Source organism: Vulpes vulpes, chromosome 8 (genome assembly GCF_048418805.1).
Source record: "Vulpes vulpes isolate BD-2025 chromosome 8, VulVul3, whole genome shotgun sequence".
Taxonomy (NCBI): domain Eukaryota; kingdom Metazoa; phylum Chordata; class Mammalia; order Carnivora; family Canidae; genus Vulpes; species Vulpes vulpes.
Genome location: NC_132787.1, coordinates 33,260,978 through 33,288,484, shown reverse-complemented (window position 1 = coordinate 33,288,484; position 27,507 = coordinate 33,260,978). Strand labels below are relative to the sequence as shown.

At 40.3% G+C, this 27,507-nt stretch overlaps 1 protein-coding gene across 1 annotated transcript in view; it reads right to left on the bottom strand.

The window, feature by feature from the left end:
• Positions 1-27,507, bottom strand: part of DUSP16 (dual specificity phosphatase 16) — an 81,213-nt gene that overhangs the window by 14,486 nt on the left and 39,220 nt on the right. Inside the window, exons 3-5 of the mRNA XM_072766015.1 lie at positions 25,617-26,211; positions 24,511-24,649; positions 7,016-7,179 (exon numbers count right to left, since the gene is read on the bottom strand). Coding sequence (XP_072622116.1) covers positions 7,016-7,179; positions 24,511-24,649; positions 25,617-25,844 — 531 coding nt within the window. The 5' untranslated portion in view covers positions 25,845-26,211. The remainder of the gene's footprint in view (positions 1-7,015; positions 7,180-24,510; positions 24,650-25,616; positions 26,212-27,507) is intronic.

Sequence of the window (27,507 nt, the reverse complement as noted above, 5' to 3'; positions counted from 1 at the left end):
CCTTTGATTCCCCAGGATCTACATGCTGCTGATCCCACATCCTTTTCTCTGTCCTTTCCTCATGATATCCATCTGCCTGCTTTGCTCTAGTGAAATTCCGTGGTCAGTCATTATAAACCACTCCCTTGCTTCCACCCTCAACTCCTTTGTCCCACTATAGTTTCTTCATATTCACTCGCAAGACTGCAGCCCTGTGTAAATCTAGTTCTCCACCTGGTCTGCATCTGTACCCATGTAGCTGGATACAGCCAGAGAAAAACGCTCAACAATGCTGCTCAATCTCACCTCCAGTTCATGGTCCTCAGCAATCATTTTATTTCCCTAGCCCCTGCACTTTCCCTCTCTCCCAGATGCCATTCCACCCATTTCCCTTTTTCTTCAAATGCTCTGTGTATTCCTTTAGCTTCCCACTCAGGCAATGGATCAACTTTTCCTATGACACTGAAAAATGTGAAACAATCAGAAGCAAATTTTTATAAATTTCCACTAACTTCATTTACCTTTCTAGCAGTACATGTACCCATATGCTCTACCTTTCCTCCTGTTGCATGGATGAACTCAGTATGGCAGGAACAATTAAAAGTATATGGGTACTGGCCTCAGAGAAACTAGAGCACAACCTAGCACGTCACCGTTCATTACCTGTATGATCTTGGATAGGTTACCTTACCTCGCTCAGCTATAGTTTCCTCATCTGTAAGATAGGGCTAATGATGTATATTTTGTAAAGCTGTGTGAGGATAAAATATAAGAGTCTCATTAAATTTTAGTTCCCTTACTTTATCTTATTTTAAGAATAGCTTGTGGCAACATAAATTAGTACAGATAGTATGGAAAACAAAGTGGAAGTTCCTCAAAATATCAGAAATAAAACCACCATATGATCCAACAATTCCACTTCCGAATATATATCTAGAGGAAATGAAAACACTAACTTGAAGAGATCTCTGCACCCCCATGTTCACTGCAGCATTATTTACAATAGCCAAGATATGGAAGCAACCCAAGTGTGCCATTGACTGATGAATGGATAAAGATATGGTATATGTATACGATGCAGTGTTACTCAGCCATAAAAAAAATAATGAGATCTTGCCATGTGCGACAACATGCATGAACCTTGAGGACATTATACTAAGTGAAGTAAGTCAAAGAAAGACAACTACTATAAAATATCATATGTGGAATCTAAAGGAATCTAACCTACTCATAGATACAGAGGATATATATGGAGGAGATGGGTGAAGGTGGTTAGAAGGGACAAATTCTAGTAATAAGTCATGGGAATGTAACGTACAGCACGGCAGCTATAGTTAATATTCCTCTATTGTATATTTGAAAGTTGCTAAGAGAGTAATCTTAAAAGTTCTCATCACAAGAAAAAAAAATTATAACTATGTGTGGTGATAGATGTTAACTAGACTTACTGTGGTCATTTTATAATATACACAAATATCAAATCACGCTGTATACTTAAAACTTTGTAAGATATTGTAAAATTACATCTCAATAAAAAATACCTTATATATCATACAGCATATGAATTCTGTCTCAAGAAGCTGCCCCTCATACCATGTTGTGTACATTTTTCACTAATTCAAACTGTCCTTTCTCCTAATTAGAGTTAAGTAGGGCAATTACATTGAATATAGCAGGCTGGATATAAAAAGGGTTCATCTGCAAAGGAAAAGAGATTGTCCCCTAAGAATTTTTAAAAATGGATTCTGGCTTCAATATACAATTAAGAAGACTTTCAAAAATGACATTTCCTAGTCAAAAATTATTCTTTTATTATTTTATTATTACTTAGGATTTCCATTCACAATTTTTTTCCCTTTAAGTTTCTCTCTCCTAAACCAAGAAATAAACTTTGCCCTGTAATTGGACTGATTTCTAAGTATGGATTCTATAATCTGTTGATGCAGACTGTGGAGTAGTATATGGAACACAGAGTGATATAATAAATCTTGATTTATTGTGATATAATAAATCACAGCCTTAATAAAGCCTTAATACAGCCTTAATAAAAATGTTCTATTTGGTCAAGTTCCCCATGTTCAACTTGACTGAGGAGAGATACCACATTTAATCACCACAGGCATTGCAATTCCAGATAATGGAATAGTAATTTTTCTTTCTGAAATCAATTCAATAAATAATTTTGCATTTGCCACTCCTTTTGCCTTCAAAACCGACCTTAAGTTCTACTTCCTCCATCCAGCCTTCCTCGACCAACCACACCCACTGTATCCAGCATTCACCCTAGCATCCTGCGTACTCCATCCTTGATAACATTAACCAGGGTCCCCATGAACCAGGAACTGTCCTTGATGCTTGGCATACGCCACTTCATTTGAACCTCACATGAACACTAGAAGGCAGAAGTCATTACAATTTGTAGGTGAAGAAGCCAAGACTCAGGGACCTGGCTAAAGTGGTATGGCTGGCCAGGTGGAGCCCTGGGATGCAGAAATGCCTACCTCCAAGGCCAGCTCCCCACCATTATGCCATGCTGCCTTGGTGTTGAGTTCTACTGTCAGTCATCTTGTCTTATGCATCATTGTGAAATGAACAGGTCTTGTCTAACCAGCTTGCACACTGTGTGGTGTATTTTTACTGATAATTTTTTATCTTTTTGTCTTCTAGAACATAGGGAAACTGGGAAAGCAGTATTCTGTGTCTAGGCTAACTCTGGTAAGAAAACAAGAGAGAAATAGTCATCCCAGGGGCAGGCAGAACCACCAGGTAGACAGGAAAACCAATCTGGCATGTTTGAAGCATGAAATGAGCAACACAAAGAATGCTGACAGCACACTGCATAAATGGGGGGGGGGGAGGGGGCAGCAGAACCACTTTAGTGAAGAAGCTGAAGCTGATCACTGCAGATACAGCTCTGAGCCAAAGGTAATTCCATCAGATGTTTCGTGCATTTCTGTGTGAAACAAAAGTCTCTACTGGAAATGTTAAGTGATCAAGCAGAAAAGCAATCAAGAACTTTGCTCTTTCACAGAGAAACTGGAGATTCTTACTCAAATCCTGCTCAGTTCAGATGTGAATTGGGCCTCAAGCAAACTACTTTTAGTACTATAAGACATTCCTGTTCTAGCTCTTGTACAAAGACTAGAGAATAAAAGAACAGATTGTGAGAAGCAAAAGTAGTTGTGAAGAAAAAAAGAAACCGAAAGTATTCTTTTTGCTACCAATGACTTCTTACGATCTTTTACAGAAGAGCCACGTCTTCAAGACCAGAGTAAAATTAATACATATTGAAAGCAGTGACCTACACCATCCACTATGGTAGCCACAAGCCATATGAGGATACTGAGCACCTGAAATGTGGCTTGTCCACACTCAAGTGTGTAGTAATTATAACATACACCAGACTTTAAAGACTTAATAAAAAAAAATATATATATATATACAGCAATATAGTTTTCCTACACTACACATTGAAATGCTAATATTCTAGATATACTGTGATAAATAAAATATTATCAAAATTAATTTCACTGGGGCACCTAGGTGGCACAGTCAATTAAGCACCCACTCTTGGTTTCTGCTCAGGTCATGATCTCAGGGTAGTCAGATGGTGTCCCACACTGGGCCCCATGCTCAGCATGGAGTCAGCTTGAGTTTCTCTCCTCTTCTCCTCTGCCCCTCCCCTCTGCACTCATGTGCACTCTCTCATTCAAATAAATATTTTAAAAAATTAATTTCACCTGTTCTATTTTACTTTTTTAATAAGGCTACTGAACATTTTTAGTTAAGTATGTGGCTTACATTACACTTCAAGTGGTCAGAGCTGGTATAGAATGTGCTACTGTAGGGAAACCAGGGAAAGAAAGTCTCTGCAATGGGATGCCTGAGTGGCTCAGCTCTTGAGTGTTTGCCTTTGGCTCAGGGTGTGATCCTGGAGTTACAGGATCGAGTCCTACATCGGGCTACTTGCAGGGAGCCTGCTTCTCCCTCGGCCTGTGTCTCTGCCTCTCTCTCTCTCTCTCTCTACGTTTATCATGAACAAATAAATAAATCTTAAAAAAAATAAAAAGAAATAAAAGAAATTTTTTAAAAAAGTCTCTGCAGTGATTCAATAAACTGTCAAGATACGTTAGTCCTTCATAACAGCCTGTTACAGGGAGGGGCAAGATGGGTATTTCTGGTGTTAAATAAACATAGGACATAAAGCCAGAACAGTAGCTTGAGTCTGAGAACGATTTCTGTTACTGACCAGTTTTGAATCCATGACTTCCCAGACACAAAATCTTGGGTAAGTGACAACAATTCAGGGTCAGCCTACTTCTTAATCCTATTATAAAGGTTAAATGAAATAATATAAAGACCCTAGCATTTTAAATAGTAAATAGTACGATCCTCCTAAGAAAATTTCTGTGATAGGCTTTCAAAATATTTTGGTGGCACTTCATCAAAAACAACTAATAAAATTAATGGTCTTTAGTTGCTATTTTTAAAAACTTCAGATTCTAAATTCTAATAAAAAAGAATGTACTATTAGGAAAAATTATAAAAGATCATCTTTGGGAAGAGAAGCAGCATATAACTTTTCCTGTAAAGTTTAAATCAGACAGCTGAACAGTGTGATCAGTTCAAGTTATCTGTGAAATAGAGGCACATCTGGTCCCAAAACTCATCTGCTGGGTGATGTTGTGGAATCCATCTAATATTTCTGCAATATCGGCTTCCTCCTTTATCAAAGACGACTGACTACATGATCACTAAAATCCCGTTCAGCACTTCCACTCTTCTCAACAATGAATCAGTTGTTGGTCAATATGAATTTCTACTCACCACTTTGAAAGCATGTTGACTTCTCACCATCCTCTCATCTACACGTGTGTTTCAAAGAAGTTTCCTGACAGTCTTCCATAGAAATTCCTTGCCCAGGTTGTTTTCCCCATGAACTTCCATAAATCCACTCCTCCCACAACAACCACCTCCTCCCAATGCATCTATGTATACATCCTTTTCTGTATATACTGCGAAGCCAACTAAAGGAGAAAAAGCATCCTTTCCCCACATTCTCCACACCGTGGTCCAGTTTGACTGCTCTCACCTTGCAGGCACTCACAGAATTATTAACTGAGACATTTGTTAAACCTGGAAACAGTACATAGCAAAATTAATGTGCCATTTAATGTTAAATGTCAAAAATAACAAAAATGATCTATAATGCAATTATTTGTAAAATCACCTGCAGACCGGTTACTTTCTTTTTTCTTTTAAACTGGAAGTAATTCTGAACAGGATCCTTAACTAGTAATTTTACTTTCTGACTGAGGATTAACTAAAGCATCTTCAGCTTAGCCCCAGGAATGTACATGACTCTAAGAAATTAATTTTGCTTTCTGTGATATAATTTGCTTATCTCTAAAAGAATTAAAAATAATCACATGTTCATAGGGACTGTGACCTCACCAGAAAGGCTCAATACAAGTATAAACTATCAAATTTCAAATATCTCACAGTAAAAGCAGACATACTAATAACAATGTCAAGGTAAAATTTTACAGAGGCAGGAGTTTTGAAAACAAAAAAGAAGACAAACAAACAAAAAAAAGAAAACAAAAAAGAGGGATTCCTGGGTGGCTCAGTTGGTTAAGCGTCTGTCTTTGGCTCAGGTCATGATCCCAGGGTGCTGGGATAGAGTCCATCATCCAGCTTCTTGCTCAGCAGGGAGCCTGCTTCTCTCTCTGCCTGCCATTCCCTCTGCTTGTGCACTCTCTCTTTCAAATAAATAAGTTTTTTTAAAAATCTTGAAAACAAAACAGAGAAAATGAAAGACTGCCTCACTGCTGCCGAGTGATATGGTATTTTTACTTTTCACATGCTAACACAAGCCAGTGAAGATGCTAGCTTTATGGTCAGCCCAATTCTTACAGTTATCCAAGGAGAAAATGTTGGGATATCATCCCCCATACAGGAAAGCAGCACCTGTAAATCACCAATAGGTGAATTAACATCTTTGACTGCTTTTTCAATTACAGGTGGCATAAAAAAGAGGTTGTTTTGGGCAGTCCCAGGTGGCTCAGTAGTTTAGTGCCGCCTTCAGCCCAGGGCATGATCCTGGAGACCCGAGATCGAGTCCCACATGTCGGGCTCACTGCGTGGAGCCTGCTTCTCCCTTCACCTATGTCTCTGCCTCTCTCTCTCTGTGTCTCTCATGAATAAATAAATTTTTAAAATCTTAAAAAAAAAAGAGGTTGTTTTGTTTTGGGGTTTTGTTTTTTAGAGAAAAAGCCCTTTTCTGGGCAGTTAGAGCACTGGTTCCTAGCACTCCTGGTTAAGAGCAGACGAGCTGTGGTGGGAGACAAAGTTCAGTTCTACTACTATTATGCTTGTAACCATTAGATACAATGGCCTCAATCAGGGCAGGTTCATAGGTGAGGCACACCATGCTCAATATGGCCCACGTCCTTTTCAGCAAGAATCCCTGCTCTTCCCTCTTCTTTCTCAATAAAACGGCTCCAGCAAGCCTCTGACAGTGCAGCCTGCAATGCCTGCTCTTAACCCTTGACCTCACCACCTTATTCCCACCCCCTCCTTCTGGCCAGAGGTCCTTCCGCAACCCAAGCACAACCTGAGTCCCTTTCTAGTATACCTCAGTAAATACATTTCTAAATGTGAAAAAATCTAGGAAATCTTAACCTTCCTGAGTGTGTCCACTTACTACTATAGAACAATTAAGACTCTAAGAAAATAAGGCTAATCTTTTGAAAAGTCCTGTCCTAACCCTCCATGTCCGGGTCTCCTGGACCTTCAAGCAACAAGCAAATGTCACAACAGATCAGGTTTCCTGTGGCACTACTCAATAACATCAAACAAAACAGCTCTCCAGGAGATAACCCAACTAACTGCTTCCAGGGAGCCACACAGAGAGTGGTATATACTTCCTCTTCTGAAAGCAGAGTGTGCTGGAAATGACAGCAAACAGGCAATCGCAGTTTCTCCAGATGCTAACAAGAAACCCTGCAGTGAAGGATGTTTTCAAAGCACCCACCTTGTTGAGGACATCTCGCTGGCAGCCAAGATAAAGATTGGGAAGAATTCGGGTTGGCCCAATGTTGGCAACAGGTAGGCAAGGCTGAGAAATGCAGGTAGGGACTAGAGCAGATTTTCCTTCACAGAGGCCAGGGAAACAACGGGAGAACTCCGCAAACCCACCTGAGAACAAACATCACAAAATTACACCATGTACAAAGATAAAAATCAGCCCTGCATGAACTGTTCAAAAAAAACTGTTTAAAAAGCAAAATAAAATCCCACAGATGCCAAGCGGGCACCACTGCATGTGCAATTCCTGTCCAAGGCTGCCAAGCGCTAAGTACAGCATCCAGCACGGCCCCAAGCCTCACCTTCTCCAGCCCTCTCGATCTCAGGACTCCTCTCGTTCTCACTCTCTCCGACATCGCACAGCCTACATTTCCTCCCTCCTCCTCATCCCCCAAAGGAATGCTTTTCTGTGGAACTTATAGAGGATTTAAAATAAGTAGCAAATAACCAAGCCAAAACAAATATTCACAGGAGCAAAACGGGAATATAAAAACCCCGTGAACTGAGGCCAGATGTTATTTCTTCAAAATAAACTTGATCAAGTTAAAAATTCCTTTCAGCATTAACTTTAAATCTTCCCACTATGCAGGTTTTTATTTCAAAGGTATCACAAATATACACACCCTTACTCTTGCAAATATTCTCCATCAAGCCCTTGAGATTCCTTGACAGTTCATCAAGGTTCCCATAATTACTACGGATCCCTAGGCTCCGCTGTTCAGTTTGCTGAACACGATGAAGAAGTGGTGACAGACCCTAACTGCTCAGGGTATGTGAGGGCCTTGTGGCAAGATTCCTAGACCCACAAGAATCCCATTTTTCCGAGTCCAGTCCTTACAATGATCTGTTCTATTACCTTCATTAAGTCATAATCTTGCCATTTCATAATGAACAGAAACCTATCCTGCCACAGGAGGTAAACTCTCACCTCCTCTGGAAAAGAAAAAAATGGGTAAGGTCTTCCCTGGGTTTTCTCATCTAAATATTCCTTGCTATCCAAATCCAAACCCAGAACCCTAAAGATTCTGATACATTTTCAGATAAATCTCCTGCTAGCCAAACCCTCACTACTTGCTGAGTTCAAAGCAGGAAGCAAAGAGATTTGGATCACAGGAAATACTTGTATATTTTTAGTACTATTTAATTAAAAAACAATTAACATGTTATTAGGAGACAGGGCAGCCCCCACTTCTACCTCTTTAATCAAGCCTTAAACAAGATACTAAAATCTCTTTAAATATTTATGTCCGGATGATCCTTGAGTTGCATTCTATTAGCCTTTAGTCTGCTTCTAGAAGCACACAAAACATGCCCTCAAAAACTGCAGATGTGCAGGGAGCTGGAAGGGGAGAGTGTCATCCCTTATCATCCCCTATAGTATTTCCAACTCAAGTTTAATCTGGACTGCTGTGTCTACCATCTATGCTCATTTTATGTTCCACAATGCAGCAAGTTAGGGTGACAGGAAGTCGGTGACAACTATGTCACCTGCAAAATGCTGAAGTGCGCATTCCTAGCCTCCTACCTAAGTGTTTGTTTTTACTTGTCAGCAGCTTGCTTACTAAAGTTCTTAAGATAACCCGATGGAAAGAGCAGGTGGTTCCATTACAGAACCCCTGAACTCCTTTATGTGACAGATGTGGCCCTCAGGACACATCCTTGTTCAGGTTCATGGCTTCATTGCTCACCATTTCCAAGCTTGACCTCCAGGCACACAAAACCGACTGTTATTTCATATTCTGATGCTATTCTCTCATCCAAGAATACCACCACCACTACCCATGCATGTGCACACAGCAAGCAAACCACAAAGAGAAAAGCCCTATGATCGATAGTGTGGGCAGAGAAAGTAAGAGCACAGGCTGAGTTCAGATACATTAGGACCCAGCCTCACCTGTGAGGATTCCTCCACCCTTGATCTGCAGTTGTTTAGCTACATCTTTTTTTTTTTTTTTAAGATTTTATTTATTCATGAGAGACACAGAGAGAGAGGCAGAGACATAGGCAGAGGGAGAAGCAGGCTCCCTGTAGGGAGCCTGACGTGGGACTCGATCCCAGGATCCAGATCCCAGGACCCCAGGACCATGTCCTGAGCCAAAGGCAGATGCTCAACCACTGAGCCACCCAGGCATCCCTGTTCAGCTACATCTTGTTAGGATTCATCAGACACAAAATGAAAAAAGCAATGCTTCTAAGGTTACATTTCCCAAAGTGTGCTCTGAAGCACTGGGGTCCGGCAGGAAGTTGACAGACGAGGTATCAGTTTCAAAAAGTAAGAGAAGGACTGTGTATCACCTCTCCCTGGGATACTCACAATATTAAAGCCTCATAATATTAAAGGCTCCAAAAAGTATATCCAAGAAAACAAGTTTAACTCAAATAAGTTTCCCAAACTTATTTGACCATGGACTACCCTCTAAAATCTATTTTCCCCTTTAAAATCTACTAATAGCTAGGACAACTCACACTTAAGGAAACGCTATATACTAGGACCATTGCGAGTCCTGAAATGGAGTCTGTCAGAATTCCTACACCCATGAGCAGAACAATCCCTAGAAAGGGGCAGCCTATGATGGCATATGTTTAGGAGTGTCACTGATGATCAGGATTTATTATTTTAGTTCTACTAGTGTTCTGTTCCCTTTCAGTCTAATTGCATAATACAGTTATATTCCCCCCCAAAGTATTTCTTCTAACACTAAGTGTTAAAGGGTCTCACCATACTTTGCCTATCTCATACCTACCCAACCAGAATACCCTACAGGCACTATTGTGACTGTAATTTAATTGTACGAGTTTAAATGTTAGCTTCTACTAACTTTGGTGGTTCTGGTGTTTCTACAAAGAACTGTTCTCAGGTTTTGTTTTTGTTTTTTCCCCCCTATCTTGACTCCAAAAAAGTTCATCTAACAGCCTCTCATTTAAATCCAACAGAACAATCTTCCAGTAAACATTTGCAGAGAAAAGAGAAACAATCCAAGGAAACTCCACTTGAATTCCATTTTACATTTATAAGTAGTCAGATATACGACTAATATAAGTAGCCAAAGAATTACCTAACATTTACTAAGTGAAAAACATTGCTCTAAGCACTTTATAAATATTTATTCCATCTTTATGAGTAGGAGGTGAGTGCTATTCTTATTATTCCCATTTTACAGATAGGAAAATAAAGGTTCAAAAAGACATAGAGTAGTAATTGGCAGAACTGGGACATGCGTGCCAGCAGTCTCCCCTAGAGATTGTACTGTCAATCACTGTGCTGTATCACTTCTCCAAATACTGCAGGATTAACTCCTTCTCAGGATGCAGGGGCAGCCTTACTGATTTCTACTGGGTCTTGCCCTCACTAGCTGCGAGCGACCCTCACTAGCTGTGAGTCTCAATACCAGACTAAAAATGGCCACGTACTTCTCCCAAACTGATGGCAGAGCCTTGCTTCCCCAAAGCCATAGAGTTCAAATGCTTCACTGAGGGAGAAAAAAGGGAAGAAGGGTGGACATGACGAGAGAGACACAAGAGACTAAATGTACTCATTTCACATGAAGCCAATAACAGCACTGATAGATGAACTAGTTAAAATATAAATACAGTCACAGGTTTGTTCATGATCACAGTGTGCAAGATGTGGTGAGGCTGAAGCTGTCTTGAGCACTTTTCAGGCCTCCTCCACAAAGCAACTCTCAGAGGGGATACAATTTGGCAACAATCATCAACAGCGCCAGCAGCCTCCACTGTTTGAGCTGTTTGAGGTCAGTTTTATCTGTACTACGGATCCCACATCACTTTCACTTCAGGGGGATCTCAAAAGTGAGTGTGGCTCTAGAAAATTCTAGAGAATAGAAATAAGTGAGAGAAAGAAACCAGTTTTTAACCTCAAAACAAAACCAAAAAGCCAAACAAAACAGCAATGACACTGCAGAACACATTATAAAACAAAAAGAAACTTCTTTCTTACCTATCTTTTCAACTAATCTCTGTCACAAACCTGAATTGCCTTAAAATATTTAAGATTTCGTTGAAATGAGAACATTCATTTAGTGCTCACTCTGGACTGAAATGTCCCAAACTATGGCTCCTACTCACTTCCAGAAAACACTACCTCAGCCAAAGAGTACATTTTCCCTGATCTTTATCTAGGACAATGTTCCACTCTGCTAACACCCTCCTTCATTGACAGTTTTTTCCATTCACTGACCTTTCATTCATTGTTGTACTCTAGTGACCCCAGTTTCATTTCATTAATTAGCAACAGATGAGACACTGCCTGATTTCCCCGAACTCTTGAAAAACTATCTGTGGCTTCATCAGCAACTCAGTTTTGAAATATGTCTAAAACGTCCTTCTTCCTCTTACAAAACAGATCTAACAAGAAGCATAATTCATCTATGTAAACTTTTTGATACAAATGGCTGACAGATACAGAACCGTCATCTTATCTGCCCTGTCATAACCCTCCACTGTCCCCTAGACTCTGTGTTAGATTCCATTACAAGAAGACACAAATCAGTTCATTATCCTTTGTTGAAAATGTTTTGAATACTTTTAAAGTTGTTCAAGGATTTAACTCACCATCCAATCTCACCATGTTTCTCCTATCCCTAGATTTTATGCTGTCATCTGGGAATGTAGAAAATGCAAAGTAATATAACCCATACAAGCTCCCCAAAGGTAGACCTGAATTTAGGAATGGTGGTATCCACTCTTCTCCTTACTGAAGTGTTTTCAAGAGGAAGGAAGACGTGTATGCAGACATGCCTGGCCCACAGAGAAATACAGATGAGAGAACCAGTAGGTAGACCCTGCAGACACCTTTGGCCTCTACAGATTTGGACAGATAGACAAACTACAATTTCTGTTGGTCTTCCACAAACCCAACCAACAGAACAGAACGTATGCTTATAGACAAAAAAACATATATTACTTTGAACACGGAAAATGTTTGGTACATAGTCATTCATAACTTATATATCATTTTATTCTCCTTCAGAGCACCCTCTTTACAATTCCAGTCACAAATACCATTTTCTGTAAAAAAAAGCCAATGTGAACCACTATTTAATTTTCGAGGGGGGGGGGGGAAACCTCCCAAGTAAAATAAAATACATAAAACAACTGTACTAAACATTCTAATTAGTTACTCTTTTCTCTGATTCTTGCAACCAGCTATGAATTATAGTGATTTTTCTTAAAAAGGAATATTTGTAATAAACAAAGCTGTAGCACTTTATTACAGCTTAGTGATGTGAAATAAATATTGAAAGTCTCAAATTCTAAAAACGGATTCCCTAACCTTTCAGTCAAACTAAAGATAAATGTCAATTCTGTTACTTTAAAGATAGTTCTCACAGGGAGAAACACAGGACTTCACCACTTATGCTTCAGTTCAAAAAGATGTCCCACAGAGCCACGCAGAGCTGAGAGAGAATTAAAGGCTGCCCCCTCTCACGTTGTGAATGGATTCCATAGCTCTATACAGAAATAGTATTTAAGCTCGACTTTATGAAAGACATGTTTCTAAAGAGTTAATGCAAATTAATTTTTCATATTAAATCATTTTTACATGGTTTATACAATCTCATAGTTTTTAAATATAGTTTTCATGCAGTTTAACCTTTGTTAAAACAAAGATTCCCTTTTTGTGACATAATACAACCCATTCACTTACTTCTTCCAGAGTGCATGTGAAGGATTTCAGAAATACACCTCACCTGTAGAGAAGAGTTCTTTCCATCCTGAAAATAAAATCTGCTACTTTGCTATTGCACAAAGGAGACAACCCTAATATTAAAAACTGAATTGCTTGGGGATCCCTGGGTGGCTCAGCAGTTTAGTGCCTGCCTTTGGCCCAGGGCATGATCCTAGAGTCCCAGGATCAAGTCCCGCATCAGGCTCCCTGCATGGAGCCTGCTTCTCCCTCTGCCTGTGTCTCTGCCTCTCTCTCTCTCTCTCTCCCTCCCTCTCTCTCTCATGAATAAATAAATAAAATCTTTAAAAAAAAACTGAATTGCTAACTTGTATATTTCAATTGTTGAAATGTTATTTCACAGCAGATGTACATTTCGTTTCCCAGGGAAGTGACTGATTCAGGCAACTTTGTTCTCTAGGCTTACAAAAAGACTCAAGCATGGTTGCAATTCTTCCAAGGTCAGTGGACTGTATACATGGGAGAGTTGAAACTAGTTAAAGAAAATGACAAAACATGAGAGACACATAACTCTGGGAAGCGAACAAGGGGTGGTGGAAAAGGAGGTGGGCGGGGAGTTGGGATGACTGGGTGACAGACACTGAGGGGGAGACTTGAAGGGATGAGCACTGGGTGTTATGCTATATGTTGGCAAATCGAACTCCAATAAAAAAAATACAAATAAAATAAAATAAAATGAAACAAAAATGAAGGCACCATAATTCGTGCCCCTAGAGAAAGCAAATATATATATAAGTAGCTGTACTACCCAATGTAGATAGGCTGGTCCAGGTAAGCCAACCCACACGTTTGATAAATCATTTCTCGGTGGGTAGAGAGCATGGGATATTTTTCTCAACAACTTTAGCAGCATTCCACCGTTGCCTTTTCAGCCAATCTCCGTTGAGCAGCACTGATGAGAAAAATACCCAATATCATAAAGCACCAACTTCAAGCTCTTATTCCATCCGCTCCTTATCTATTGGAGCACAGAACAAGAGGAAAGCAGACAGACAGGCACTTCTGTGGAGACCATCCAGGGAGCCTGAGAAGTAGCCTATGCCTCATAAACTTTTCCTATAAATGACACCTTCAAAAAAGCTCACTCTGTTTTAAACAACTCTATCACCTGGCACAGTCAGGGAAGGAGAAATTCTAACTCATCTCATTTTTGGATTAATACAGTTATCCCCTAGACAACAAAACAGATTTTAAAGTTCCAAAGTACTAGCATTTAAAAAACCCCACCACATACTACATACAATAATGAATTTCTTGTGCTTCAGAATGTCTCGGTTTTACTATTCCTCAAAATAATATTACCTGGACAATTAGCAAAATCCAGAAATGTTTAGCAAAGAATCCTCAGAAGATGTAGAGTGATAGCTATTTTACTGATCTTTCCGATTTGGAACATGGAGCTACATCCAGAAACTCCTCCTCTTGAAATACCCACAACACATAGCCAGAACCCTTAATAAATGTCCTCAAACAAAGATAATTCTAAAGAGTGCAACCAGAATAACCAAACAAAAGGAATATGGCCAGAATCCACCACTTCCTGAATAAAATCAAGTTCTGTAAGATGGGAGCCAGATTCACAGAGGCAGCCCCATCAGGTCCTGCAGTGCCAGTAAGATGTGAAGAGGGCAATGGAACAGTGTCAGGGGACTCCCCAAGAAAGAATAATCTGAGACCCCTACTACCATCAGCATGGAAGGGAAGGTTACTAAAGAGAACACACTTGCTCATTTCACCTGAAAATCAAAGATCTCCAAGCTTGTACTGTTTGATGCCCTAAAATCCAATCTAACACTTTCAACTACCTTAGGTCATTTTCTCAAGAGACGTACTGACATTTTTAAAATTTTTAAAAATAAAATAATTTTTAAATAAAATAAAACAAAAAATAAAAATTTTAAAAATAAACTGACATATTTAAAATAAAGTCAAAGCCTCCTCTTTCCTTCCACATCCCCATCCACAGTAGCCCCATCCTCCCAGTTAGCTGGGCAACATCCACTGACTTTCCTTTACGTCTCTTCTATATGTCCTGCCTTTCCATTCTCCTGCTACCCCCTCTAACTCCAGGACCTTCATATCTCATTCTTACATAAATTCAATAAAACAGCTCTCTGATCCACTTGTTCTTTTCCCCACTCATGTCCTCTCTGCTGCCAGATTAAACATCCTAAAACAAAGTTCTGAGGTAGTCTCTGCTCTCAAATACCCACAGCATAAAATAAAAAATTGAGCCAGGCATTCAAGATCCTTCCTAATCTAATCCCAACCCACTGTCCTACCTGCTTTTCCATGCCATCACCCTACATGGAAAGGGAATATCGGTCCTTCTGTTTTCCTGACACACCTGTGCTTTCCAATCTTGAGCCTTTGGTAATTTAATCTCTCTTCCAATCCATTTTGTATTTCCTCCTAAGCCACACACAAGCACAAGTCATACCTCTTCTACAGAAATATATTCCAAAGATTTTTTTTTTACCATAATCAATAAAATATATTTTACATCAAAAACCTTCTAAAGAGGGGCGTCTAGGTGGCTCAGTGGTTGTGTCTGCCTTTGGCTCAGGTCATGATCTCAGGATCCTGGGATCGAGTCCCACATCAGGCTCCCTGCAGGGAGCCGGCTTCTCCCTCTACCTATGTCTCTGCCTCTCTCCGTGTCTCTCTCACGAATAAGTAAATAAAATCTTTAAAAAGCAGACAAACATGGGATCCCTGGGTGGCGCAGCGGTTTGGCGCCTGCCTTTGGCCCAGGGCGCAATCCTGGAGACCCGGGATCGAATCCCACATCGGGCTCCCAGTGCATGGAGCCTGCTTCTCCCTCTGCCTGTGTCTCTGCCTCTCTCTCTCTCTCTGTGACTATCATAAATAAATAAAAAAAAAAATAAAAATAAAAGCAAACAAACAAACAAAAACTTCTAAACACACAGGTGATACCAGTGGCAGCCACAGACACTCAGAGATCTGGAGAACTGGCCAGGGGTCTCCAGTCGGTGCTGGGGGATAAGTCCCAGAAGCAAATTTCACAATACTATCTTCCCTTACTGAGTTGCTCTCTGATAGTTTCAATACATTTCTCTCACATTAAAAAAAAAAAAATCTTTCTGGGGCACCTGGGTAGTTCAATCAGTTAAGTGGCCAACTCTTGATTTTGGTTCAGGTCATGATCTAAGAGTCTTGGGATCAAGCCCCCTGTCAGGCTCTGTGCTGCTCAGCGGAGAGTCTGCTTGAGGATTCCCTTCTCTCTCACTCTGCCCCTCCCCCTGCTCACATAGGTTCTCTCCAAAATAAATAAATCTTTAAAAAAAAGTGTCCTGACCAGTGTATCTATATATGATCTTGCCAACTTAGAACTTCCATAAAATTTATGGCAGCTATCTGGCAATAACTATTGCCATTGATTTGGTAACTGTAAATTACCTTTGTGTGTGTGTTGTGACCTCTATTTCTCCAGTTATAATACATTGTGATAAGAATTATGCTTGTGGATAAGAATTATGTCTCGTGCCCCTTTGTAATCCCCTCAGCATTTAGCACAGTGCTTGGCACATAACTGAAATTCAATAAATGTTTACTGAATCCTTCCTTGTTACAATGAATAGCTGTTGATGGACATAAGTCTTGTATATTTTTGGTGTTCAAAAGGATTTCCTGATTCCATTCAAAGCCTAAAGCTATGTTGGCATGGGTGGGGGCCCAGAATCTGCTTCCTATTCCTAGACCACAATGCCCTAGAAGACTCTTAGGGTGTGAGAGGCAGCACAGGGCAAGAAAAACATTTTTTCTGCTAAAGGAATAAAGGTAGAATTGGTGAATGCTACTTTGGTCAACGAAAAGCAACAATGAATCTTCACTGTGCTTCTGACTTTACAAGAAACATGGAGAGAGAAATTTTTTCAGATGTCCCTAAGTGGCTCAGAACACCATGTGATCTGGAGAACCTGATAACACCCCCAGGGCTCAGAATTCCATGACCTGGAAGGTCCAATAATACCCCCAGGGCTCAGGGAATCAGGGCACATCCCTTAGGAAACTAATCAGACCAACTACAATTAGGACAGATGAGAACGAAGTGGCTGTTGGACAGGTCTACAGCGATCATCAAAGGGCTTGGTGAAATGAGATTATTAATCAGGAGATAACTATGAGTCAAGAGGAAAAGGGGTATGAGTCTAGTCTCTAGAGAATGACTCTTAAACATCAAACTTGACTAACTTGTAAACTGTCCGTGAATCACCATATAACTCATCTCTCAGGACTTTCTACATGCAGCTCAAAGCTTTCTGATCTACCTTGTAGTAGGCTCTTTCATAGGCCACTTCTATATATTCCACTCTATCAACAGTCCTCCCTGGTCAACTGCAGTGCTTTCCTGGAGACTTCACAATGCAGTGAGGAAGAAAGGGCTACCTATTCAGTCACCCAAACAACTAGAAACCACTGGCATCACATAGAAGGTCAAAGAGACATTTAATGAACACCTACTATGAGCAGGACACAGCACTAGTAATGGGGGCACTGGTGATCAAAATAGAGGCCCTCTCTGGAATAGACAGTTTAGTGGGACAAATGTTGACTAAATAATTAGACAAATAATTAACTAATTATAGGTAGGTGGCCAAAGGGGTGTATGTAACAGAGAAAACCAACTTTGCCCGGTAGTTAGGGAAGGCTTAACGACTACACTGAACCCAGGAGACATGAGAATGAGTAAGTAGAGGACATGAGCAGAGGGCCTGTGAAGGCCCAGAGACACTGATGCCACAGGTCTGCAGCAACCGGCATGGGGCCTACTGAGCTGAAAGAAATTGAGGACTTAAGCGGCCTGCGATGAAGCCAGAGAGGTAGGCAGGAGCCAGCCACAGGGCCTTGTAAGTCAGTTAAGGATCTAAGAACTTATCTGAAAAACAATGATGTGTATGAGACCAGGGAATTATATAATCTGGATTATGTTAAAATATAAAATAGAAATACCACTTTGGCTCCAATGTGAGCAATGGATTGTAGGTGTCAAGGCAGAGGATAAGAAAAGACCAGTTAAGAGGCTCCTGGAGCACCCGGAGGGACAGGGATGATCTTGGTTTGACTCGGTTGCTGGCAGAAGAGGAGAGCAGACACCCTGGGAGCTCAGAGGATGACCTGGGGACTGAGAAGTGGTGGGGACTGCAGCCAGATCCCCAATGGCTCATAAATTTGTCCTTCGAGTTTAAAGGGCTGGCATAGTTTAAAGGGCTTTCATAATTTGATTTCATTTCTCCTCAGTTCCCACTTCTTCCCTTTGCAAAAGAAATCCACTCTAGTCCCCCCCCCCCATTGCCCCCCGAAAATCGAAGTTTAGTCCTGACATTTTGAATCATGTTTCTCCCCCACAGTCAGAATGCCAAGGCCCATCTCCCACCAAATCTTACTCATCTTCCAAGTTCAGTTAGAATCCCACTGCTGTTGTAAAATCTTCCCCAACCTCTGCAGATGACAACCCATCACCCTCTGCACTGTATCACACAGTACAGCGCATGAGCATATGCTCCTCTCTTTGGTCCACTTTAGGCACATTTCCCCAAATTGATCACTAGGTTCTCCAGGGCTGAGCCAAGCTTTTTGCTTTTCTGGTAGCTCAGCCAGGGCCCAACCACGAAAGTGTCCACGAAACCTTAAGAAGGAGCCAAGATGGAAAGTCCTAGACCTGGCACTTCTCCAGAGTGCACAGGTGACATGACTCAGGCAAGGGAGGGCTGAGGCCATTGGTGTCATCAAGGCTGCTGTCCATGGGCTTGTGCAGGGGATCAGGATGAGGAACCAAGAAACTATAGTCTGGTCTACAGTCCATTTTTTAAAAAGACATAGGCCACAGTCGTGTCTTAGGCCCCTGGAGCCAGGAGCCATGTAAACTGGCTCACCACACTGGCAGGGAGCAATCAGAGAAAGAGGATTCAGCCTGCAAGACCCATGCAAGCCGAAGCTCAGGGGCAACTGCTTGTAGTCTTTTACAGGCCATCAGTCACAGCCGCTCTTTCAAGCCAACGGCCAATTCCTGAGTAACCACAGTACTCTGACTGAAATCCATTAATTTCCTTCGTCTTTACCAACTACTGCAAGATTTGAAATGGAATGACTGAAGATTCCCTTCTCTAGACAAAAGGACAGGAGAAACGTCAAACTAGGTAACAGAAGTGATGGTAGCAACAGCGTGCACAGCAAAATCTGTAACCAGCAAAGTGGGGTTCCACTCTACTTCCATTACGAAGGACAGTAATTGATTCCACTAAACCAAAGCTCTGTTTATTACAAAGATCTACTGACTGGATCTAGATACCTGTCAATTTGAAAAAGTATAAAGAGTCAAATACATTTTTACTCACTCCTAGTTCTAAATAGACTAGCACATGTAACTCAAAACAAAAAAAAAAAACATGTATTTGGCTTTTAATCATAGCAAACATTAATACAAGACCAAGACCATAGCTATGGTTCGGAGACAAAATGTTTATAAAAGTACTTTGCTAACATTGCACCTAACAGTAAATGCTTAATAAATGGTATCTTCTATCATTATTCAGAACTATCCTTCAGCACAGAAGAATTGGACTTTTATTTGATGATCACCTCCCGCTGAAATAACTTAATGCTTTAAAACTTTTTACATATATTTTCATACATTGCTTCATTCCATAAAATGTGAATACGACTTTGAAATCCACAGAGTCTGAGAAAGAGCTACCACAGGAAGAGCTTTCAGTCCAACCTCCTGATGAAATTCCAGAAGACTCTGGAATTATTGTGGATAAGGGCCTTGGGTACATGGTGGGAGTGAGAGCGTGGGAGAGTCGCTCAGGGCTCTGTGATTTTCCTCATCTGCCAATGAAAGGGCTGAAGTGTGTCATATGTGGTGTTTTGCTGTAGGGCTAGTTATCCTGTGCCTCATCATAGGAGAGAAACGAGTGCTGCAGACTTAATAAACTGCTATGGGTCCTTTTTGCTTTTACCTAGAACACAAAAGTGAGGAAAGAGAGGGAAATAACAGAACAGTATTTCTCATCTGTAAGTTGATCTTTATTTCTTCTAATGACCCATCTATTCTCTTTTCTCTGTTTTGGCAAGAAGTAAAAGTCCAACTTTGGTATTTTTCCTTTTCTCTTTTAGATTTATGTGCAATCTGGAACCCTAAGAAATATAATAGAGAAAGGCAAGTAGAATAAAGTGGTACACAATGAATAAGTTAAGGCCAAGAAACAAGATTATTTTTTAAAGAGAACTAGTTTTCTGAACATTACCAAGACCAAAGAAGTTAATCAGTAAGTCAATGGTGGCAACTATTTGTTTTCTAACTCAGATTGAGAACAGCTTTTAAAATTTTTTAAAAGATTTTATTTATTTGTTTGAGAGGAGGGGGGGAGAGCAGAGAGAGAGAGAGAGTGCAAGAGTGGGATGGGGGAGGGTCAGAGATCCCAGGACTCTGGGATCATGACCTGAGCCAAAGGCAGACACTTAACCAACTGAGCCACCCAGGCGCCCTGGATAACAGCTTTTAAAAGAAGACAGCTGATACAGAGGTTTTACATGCATCAACTAAACCAACAAGGCTCACAACCAGGATACTCTGTTATGATCATTTTTGTGAAACAAATGTTTATGTCATCCATTCCATCACTCCATTAATTCAAATTCTTAAGTCTTGTTTTTATAGATGGCTGTGGGAAGATACATGGCTTTTTAGTCTGTACTTATTTAAAAACGGATTTCAAAACTGAAAAAAAAAATGAAAAAGGTGGTTTTGTCATCACCTATCCAACAACGATGATGGACATCTTCCCAAAGGGATCCAAATTCATTCTTTCTTCCTCAGATGAGGCTGCTACTGGTAATTAAACCCTTTACTCCCCTGGGGGTGAAATGATGCTATATGGTTTGGCTCAGCCTGGTTATTGGGAGGCTTCCTAATGGCTAAAAAGAATATCAATGTATATTCACCTTTAAGAATATATATATATGTGTATATATATATATATAAATATAAATTATCACAACCATTCTCAGTTTATGTGGACTCATGGACATGTATCTTCCTATAAGTAGAGCTAGATCTCTAGAGCTGTTAGCTTTTTATCAAAGTTCAGTATTTAAGGATCACATAAGATTCATCCTATTTCGGGGCAGCCCAGGTGGCTCAGCAGTTTAGTGCCGCCTTCAGCCCAGGGCGTGATCCTGGAATCCCAGGATCGAGTCCCACATCGGGCCCCCTACATGGAGCCTGCTTCTCCCTATGCCTCTGTATCTATCTCTCTCTCTGTGTCTCTCATGAATAAATAAATAAAATCTTAAAAAAAAAAAAAGATTCATCCTATTTCATAGCAGTATTTTTATTAGCTCTTAAGACATTTTTATATTAGACACTTTTCCTATTAACAGCTATATGTTTGTTCTGAATGAATATACTTTGTAGATCACTTAGTTCAAAACAATCTCAAAGTTTTCACTACACTTTCAGGTTAGTTTCATCACTGTTTAATTACTTATGTTTTACACTAATAAAATGAATCACATGAAATATAAATCGGACAAACCCGATGTAAGCTAATTTAGATATCAAATATTTACTGAGATCTTAAGAAGTGCTGGGCCTTACAGGGGACACAAAGTTGAAAAAGAGAATCTGGTAGGAAGTTAAGCTAATAAATGAAAAGATAAATAGTAAGATTTAAATAAGATTTTTAGATAATAATTAAAGATAATATATGGCTATTAAATTAATCATTTTGTTGGGAATACTGACTGGGCTTAGAAGAGTTCGGGAAAGCTGGTCACCTGGTGGAAGCAAGTGTTATAGGCTAGCCCCATCCCCAAACAGGACCTGCACTGTTTTAAGGAATCAAGCCCATTCCAGTATAGCTCCCCCAAACCCAGTCCCTGCTTCCTTCAGTAAAACCCTGCATTTCTTTATGTCCATAAAACTATGTCCTATAGGTAGATATGGGTCTCCTCTTGTTGGAGGGAGATAGCTCATTAAAATATTTCTTCTATCAGTTCCCTGGTGATGTCTTTCTGTTCCCCTTCTCCAAAGTCATTTTTCCCCAGGCAAGGTAGCCCGAGAATGTGAATGGAATTCAGGCCACAATTTTTTTACTTCCATATCTAACGACCATAAAAACTATCTCACATGTGATACTTTCATCCTGAATAATGTCAGAGTAGCTGAAAGCTCTAACCCAAGGAAGAATCACTCTAAGAAACCACCGCATCTCTCTATTACCACATTCACCTGAGGATGGACAACCATATCCAACTGCTGAAAGTAACGCAGACAGTTTGTAGTGAAAACTGTCTCCAGTTATCTTGTTATTTTCTGTAGCACCTGGGAGAAGCTGGTGTGCTTTTCCACAGTTATTCCCCCCACAAACAAAATATTGAAGAAACACCTGTCATTATGTCCTTCTGTCTCCCATCTGTGGAATATCCTATGAGCAGCTGGGCCTTGGCAACAAAACAGGCTACCAAGTATGGATGGCTATAACTTCCCTGGCATTCTCTTCCACTTATGCCATTTTTCTGTCTACTCCGAGGTGTAGACAAGGGAATTTCCAATTGGTCAGAAATTTCTGGGTGATTGGGAGGGAGGCTTTCAACCATCCAGAACCCTCTCTTGGGTATCATAAGAGATCTGGCTGTTCAGAAACTCCCAGACAAGGCAATCTAGGCCCCAAAGCCACCTCGTAAACTAAAAGATATATAGGATTCTGGAGTGTGGATAGGGATATGGTGCTGTCAATACATTCAGGGTGGTTCTTGGTGCTGCCTGGAAGGACTCTCATTTGGACCCAGGCAACATGTCCTGTATGACGTGGTAATGTCAAGGTGCTCTGATTCAGTGTGTCATTCCACTTTCAGGCTGATCTAGCTGATCAGAGTCCTTTCTCTTCCTTGCCCAAGGAGTGCTCCTCCCACAATGACACATGACTGATAAGAACCTTCCCACGTAACTAAGGAGAGCTCTTTGTTAAAGGGGGGGAAAGATATTTCGGGAAATAAAACTTCTGTACTAGAAACCCAACACAAGCTCATTCCTACATAGGAGCGTCTGGCCACGCTGTCAAGTCAGAGCCCCCACAGCAAAAATGTCTCCAACAAGAGGGAGGTGGGATAGTCCCTTTGCCGTGAAGCACATTTTGGTGTACCCTCTTTAAGAAAAACCTTGCCCTCACAGTGCCTACAAGAAGCATGAAAGGAGTTCCTAAACCAGATTAGTTCAGTAAATGCCAATAATAGTTATCATATTCACCACAGTTATACTCACGGTAAAAGAATGTGCCTATCAATGAGACAGAGCCTAATATTATCATTCTCAAAGAACTCTGAAAACTACTTTCTAAGACATGCCAGCTTCACTTAAGGATACTAATAGAGGGGCAGCTCAGGTGGTTCAGCAGTTTGGCACTGCCTTCAGCCCGGGGTGTGATCCTGGAGGCCTGGGATCGAGTCCCACATCGGGATCCTTGCATGGAGCCTGCTTCTCCCTCTGCCTGTGTCTCTGCCTCTCTCTCTCTCATGAATAAATAAATAAAATCTTAAAAAAAAAAAAAAAGGATACTAACAGAAAGATCTGGCGGCATCACAGCATGAGCAAAAGGTGTGGTAGTAGATGATCTGAAAGAGGAAAACTCTGCCTGCTTTTTGAGTCTGGAAGCAAAAGCCGATGAGCGAGAACTGGAGGTACGGAAATCTCATCAAAACCTTCCCAGTTTAAGTGTTAACACACCAACAACTGATTAATCCTACTCTGAAAAATGCAATGTTTATACTCCTAGCAACCAACTGCCAATGACATTGAGTTCACAGTACCTGCCTTGCAATAAAAGACTGCAAGTGTGAAAATGATAGCATCTATCATGTTCTGTTTTCTTAGATCACATTTGTAAAAGCCCTCTTGCCTTTTCCTGTGGCAGAATCTGTGTTGAAGGTCACCATGCATCGTCACACTGTATCCCCCACTCTGTGAGCCTGTATGAGTGAAAGGGCTTTAGTAACATCTGCAAAACAGGGGAAGCAAAGGATGAACACTCTGCTTTGGAATTTGATGAAATGGAACTCACACACTTGCTCCCCTTTTCAGACAGACATAAAATATTTAGTTCTTCCCATAAATATAAAATGATTTAAAATAACTTTCTTAGTATTTGCAAACTGAGACCTTTTTCAGTTGTAGAAACGAAACGAAAATATTCAAGTTAAATGAGTATTTAAACTCTCTCCCTAATTGTTAGAAGAAATAATCTATACACATTCTCCCCCTCCCTGCTCATCATGTCCAGGAACAGTGAGCTGATTTGCTGGAGTCTGCTGTTAACTCTAACTGGTTAATATGAGTGTGACACTGTGACGCTGGTCTGGTTCTTGTCACAGGGGGTGGGAACTGAGAGCAGAGTCAAGAGCTAGAGCATTTCATGTTTTTAGATCCCAGACGAATGGAAAAATCCCCGGCCAGAAGCAGCACACAGATCTACATGACGTTTCTAATTAACAAATATCAAATGAAGAATCATCTGAGCTGAGTAAAAAATACATTGACAACTGTGGAAGAACGGTAGTACTTAAGTGAAATAGAATAGGTATGTTGATCAGAAGCTATCAATAAATCAGTTTACCCAGTACACTCATCGTTGGGTGATGATCTAGTGTACTTTGAGCTCTCTGTGAAATACCGCTTACTGGTAGATCTCCACAAGATCTGCCCCAAGCCTTACCTGCAAGCAGGTGAACAGAGTTGAAGCTCTTCTCCAGTTTACCCAGAAGTACAGTGAGAAAACAGTCAGAAGACAGAGAGGCAACATCTTGGGAGCTTTGATCATAAACTACAACCTTCTGACTGCAATCGATATCAACCTGTAATGCAAATGTGAGGCTGTTAAGTAAGGAAGCTGGAAAAAATCATCCCAGAACCCGCTGGTACTGAAGCAAGTGACTGCCTCCCTCTCTCAATTAATAATCCAAATAAAAATGACATGCAGCAAAACTGATGGGTAAACCTAGCATACAAAATGGTTTAAATGCTTATAAAAATCAACTTTCAAGAGGCAAAATTGATGTTATTTCTGTGTAGATGTGCTCAAAACTCCTTGGTTTAAAACACAATGCTATAAAAGGCTAAAACTCATAAAACAAAATATGTAAAATAAACATAGCAATCCTTGAACTTAAACATTATTATAAGGGTTTCTGCATAATAGAGAAATCAGTTGTTTGGTAAAATTAAAACATGAGCTCATTTTTATTCCTGAAGAAAAGAAATAGCCTTACCTACCACAAAGACAACATTATGGAATTCCAGAAATAACATTCCTTGAAGATAAATAAGATCCCTAAATCCTGAACAATGGTACCTTCCCACAAATAAATAGCACTTCTAATATAATTAGTTTCCACTTTCTTCCCAAGGCACTTGAAAAGAATTATTTCCTTTCAGTAAATTGTAAATAACACAGAATAATGTATTAATTTAGTAATTGTTGATACGTGTATAAATTACTATATATTAAGTTACTAATATGTTATCAACTATAAAACACTTACTGGTGTTTAAATTTTTAAAAAAAGTTTAGCAAACCATTAATAGGAAAACATAGCACTTGACTAAATTAAAACAAGTTAACCTTTCTATATAGTTTAGAAAAATTCTTAATGTGACAGTGTGGTTAGTAAATTACTTTGAGGTATCCCTAAGGTACCAAAGTTTAAAAAGCTACCAAAACTTCCTCAAATTACTTTTTCCCCTTAAAAGTGAGACTGTTTTAAAATGATGCCTCATCTAGGATGTCTATTGATTCTAAAAAGGAAAAAAGAAAGCGTTTACCTTATGTTTTGCCGAATGCTGGATGAGCTCTGTAATTAACACTTTGTCTTGTTGCAACCTTCGCTTCATAAGCTTGGAGCAGTTGATATTAATGGCTTCCAAAATGTGGGATGTATTGTATTCCACAAATGGCCGGCTATCAATTAGCAGCACTTTCTCTGTTCCACTTTCCAACAGAGCCACCAACCTCTCAGTAACAATTTGAGTTCCAATCATCTCATGGGCCATGACAACAATAAGTCTTCTTTTCCCACCTCCTTCTTTAATTTGCCACGATGATGTAATGGTGGTGTACTCAAAGGCTCAGCCACTCCATTGTACTAAAAATGTATGAGGTCAGGCTGGTGGTGACTGGCAAAAGGAGAGTTAAACCCATTTTCAGCAAGAGCCCTCCAAGTGAATGTCCCTTTCTCTTTCCCCGTTGATGTGCTCTTGCAAAGGACTCCTTCCACAAAGCAGTCCCTCACATTTGATTCATAAAGAGATGACTGGAATAACCATTCCACAACAAAAGATGCTTTGGGGCAGCCAGTGCATTACATCATTCTTTACCTTTGCTCCTCGCTCCAACAGCTTTACACTGGACTCAAAAATCCTACATGAAGAGAGAAAGACAAACAGAAAACAAAACATGGGGTCAAAAAAAAGAAAGCATCAGATTAGAGAGAGCGTATGATTCATAATATTTACTCCATTAATCTAATTCCATACTTGATGCACTGTTTCATTTGAACAAACAAAAAAGACAAACAGGCATGGCTTCAGGAAACCTATTGATGATAATTCACTTTTATATCAAAATATAAAAACTCAAAGAAGACATAGTCATGAATTATAATGACCTGCGGCCCGAACTACATGCTTATAGTATGAGATTGAAAGAGCTATAAAAAGCTGCTTGAAGCAATATTTTTTTTTTCCAAATGGGTTTCCTTCATTTTATTTGCTAATTTCTTGAAAAGAGCACAAAGAACAACAGCCTACAACCAGGTAAGCAAGCCCACAAGATCAGGACAAAAAAATCTTTTCTGCTTGAGAACTGCAAGCAAACACGCATATGTACACACTCACACACACACACACACACACACACACACACACACACTAGGGCACAATAGCAGCCCCTGTAGATTGTCCTTAGCCCCTGTAAACTTTTCATACATTTCAGCTCTGTTTTAAGGAAGAGGAAAAAGAAAAATGGCTGATATTCTTGTGAGACCAACTGCTGAGCTAACTGCTGGCGGCATGTGATGTACCCAGCTCCAACCAAGACAGTCCATCTTCCACCTAGCCCTGTTCCTTGACCCTTAATAGGTTTACCCCTCATCTTCTCGTGCCTCATTCTTCAGAGAATCACTGATTCCCAGCCTTAGAAAATCTCCTATCTTCACCTGGGTCTCTAGGTCAACAACCATACAGCAAACATGCAGAACCTGGGTCTCTAGGTCAACAACCATACAGCAAACATGTAGAACCCTTTGTACCAGACCCAGTGCTTCCCTGTTCTTGCCAAACTCCTGTAACTGACCACTTCCTAATTGACACTAGTTAGGAGTTTTGTGCCTATAGCTTGGACCTCACCCTGACCTTCAATATTCTCATATTCCTAGCTCACTGGCCCATCTCTGCCCACAGGAAACCCTCTACCACGTCGCACTAGATGTCCACTGCTGGCATTCACCTTCTACAGGGTAAACTATGTGATGGCAGAGGTTTTAATTTTATTTCCTATCTCCATAGTGCTTTGCACAAAGATACTCAATTCACACTGTTATATGTAAAATCCTCCACAAATTACTTAAGATACTGACTAAATACCTAACTCATTTCCGATCAGGATGGAAAACCTTCAGACAGCATTGGGTCCTATTCCTAATTTCAGACTTATAGA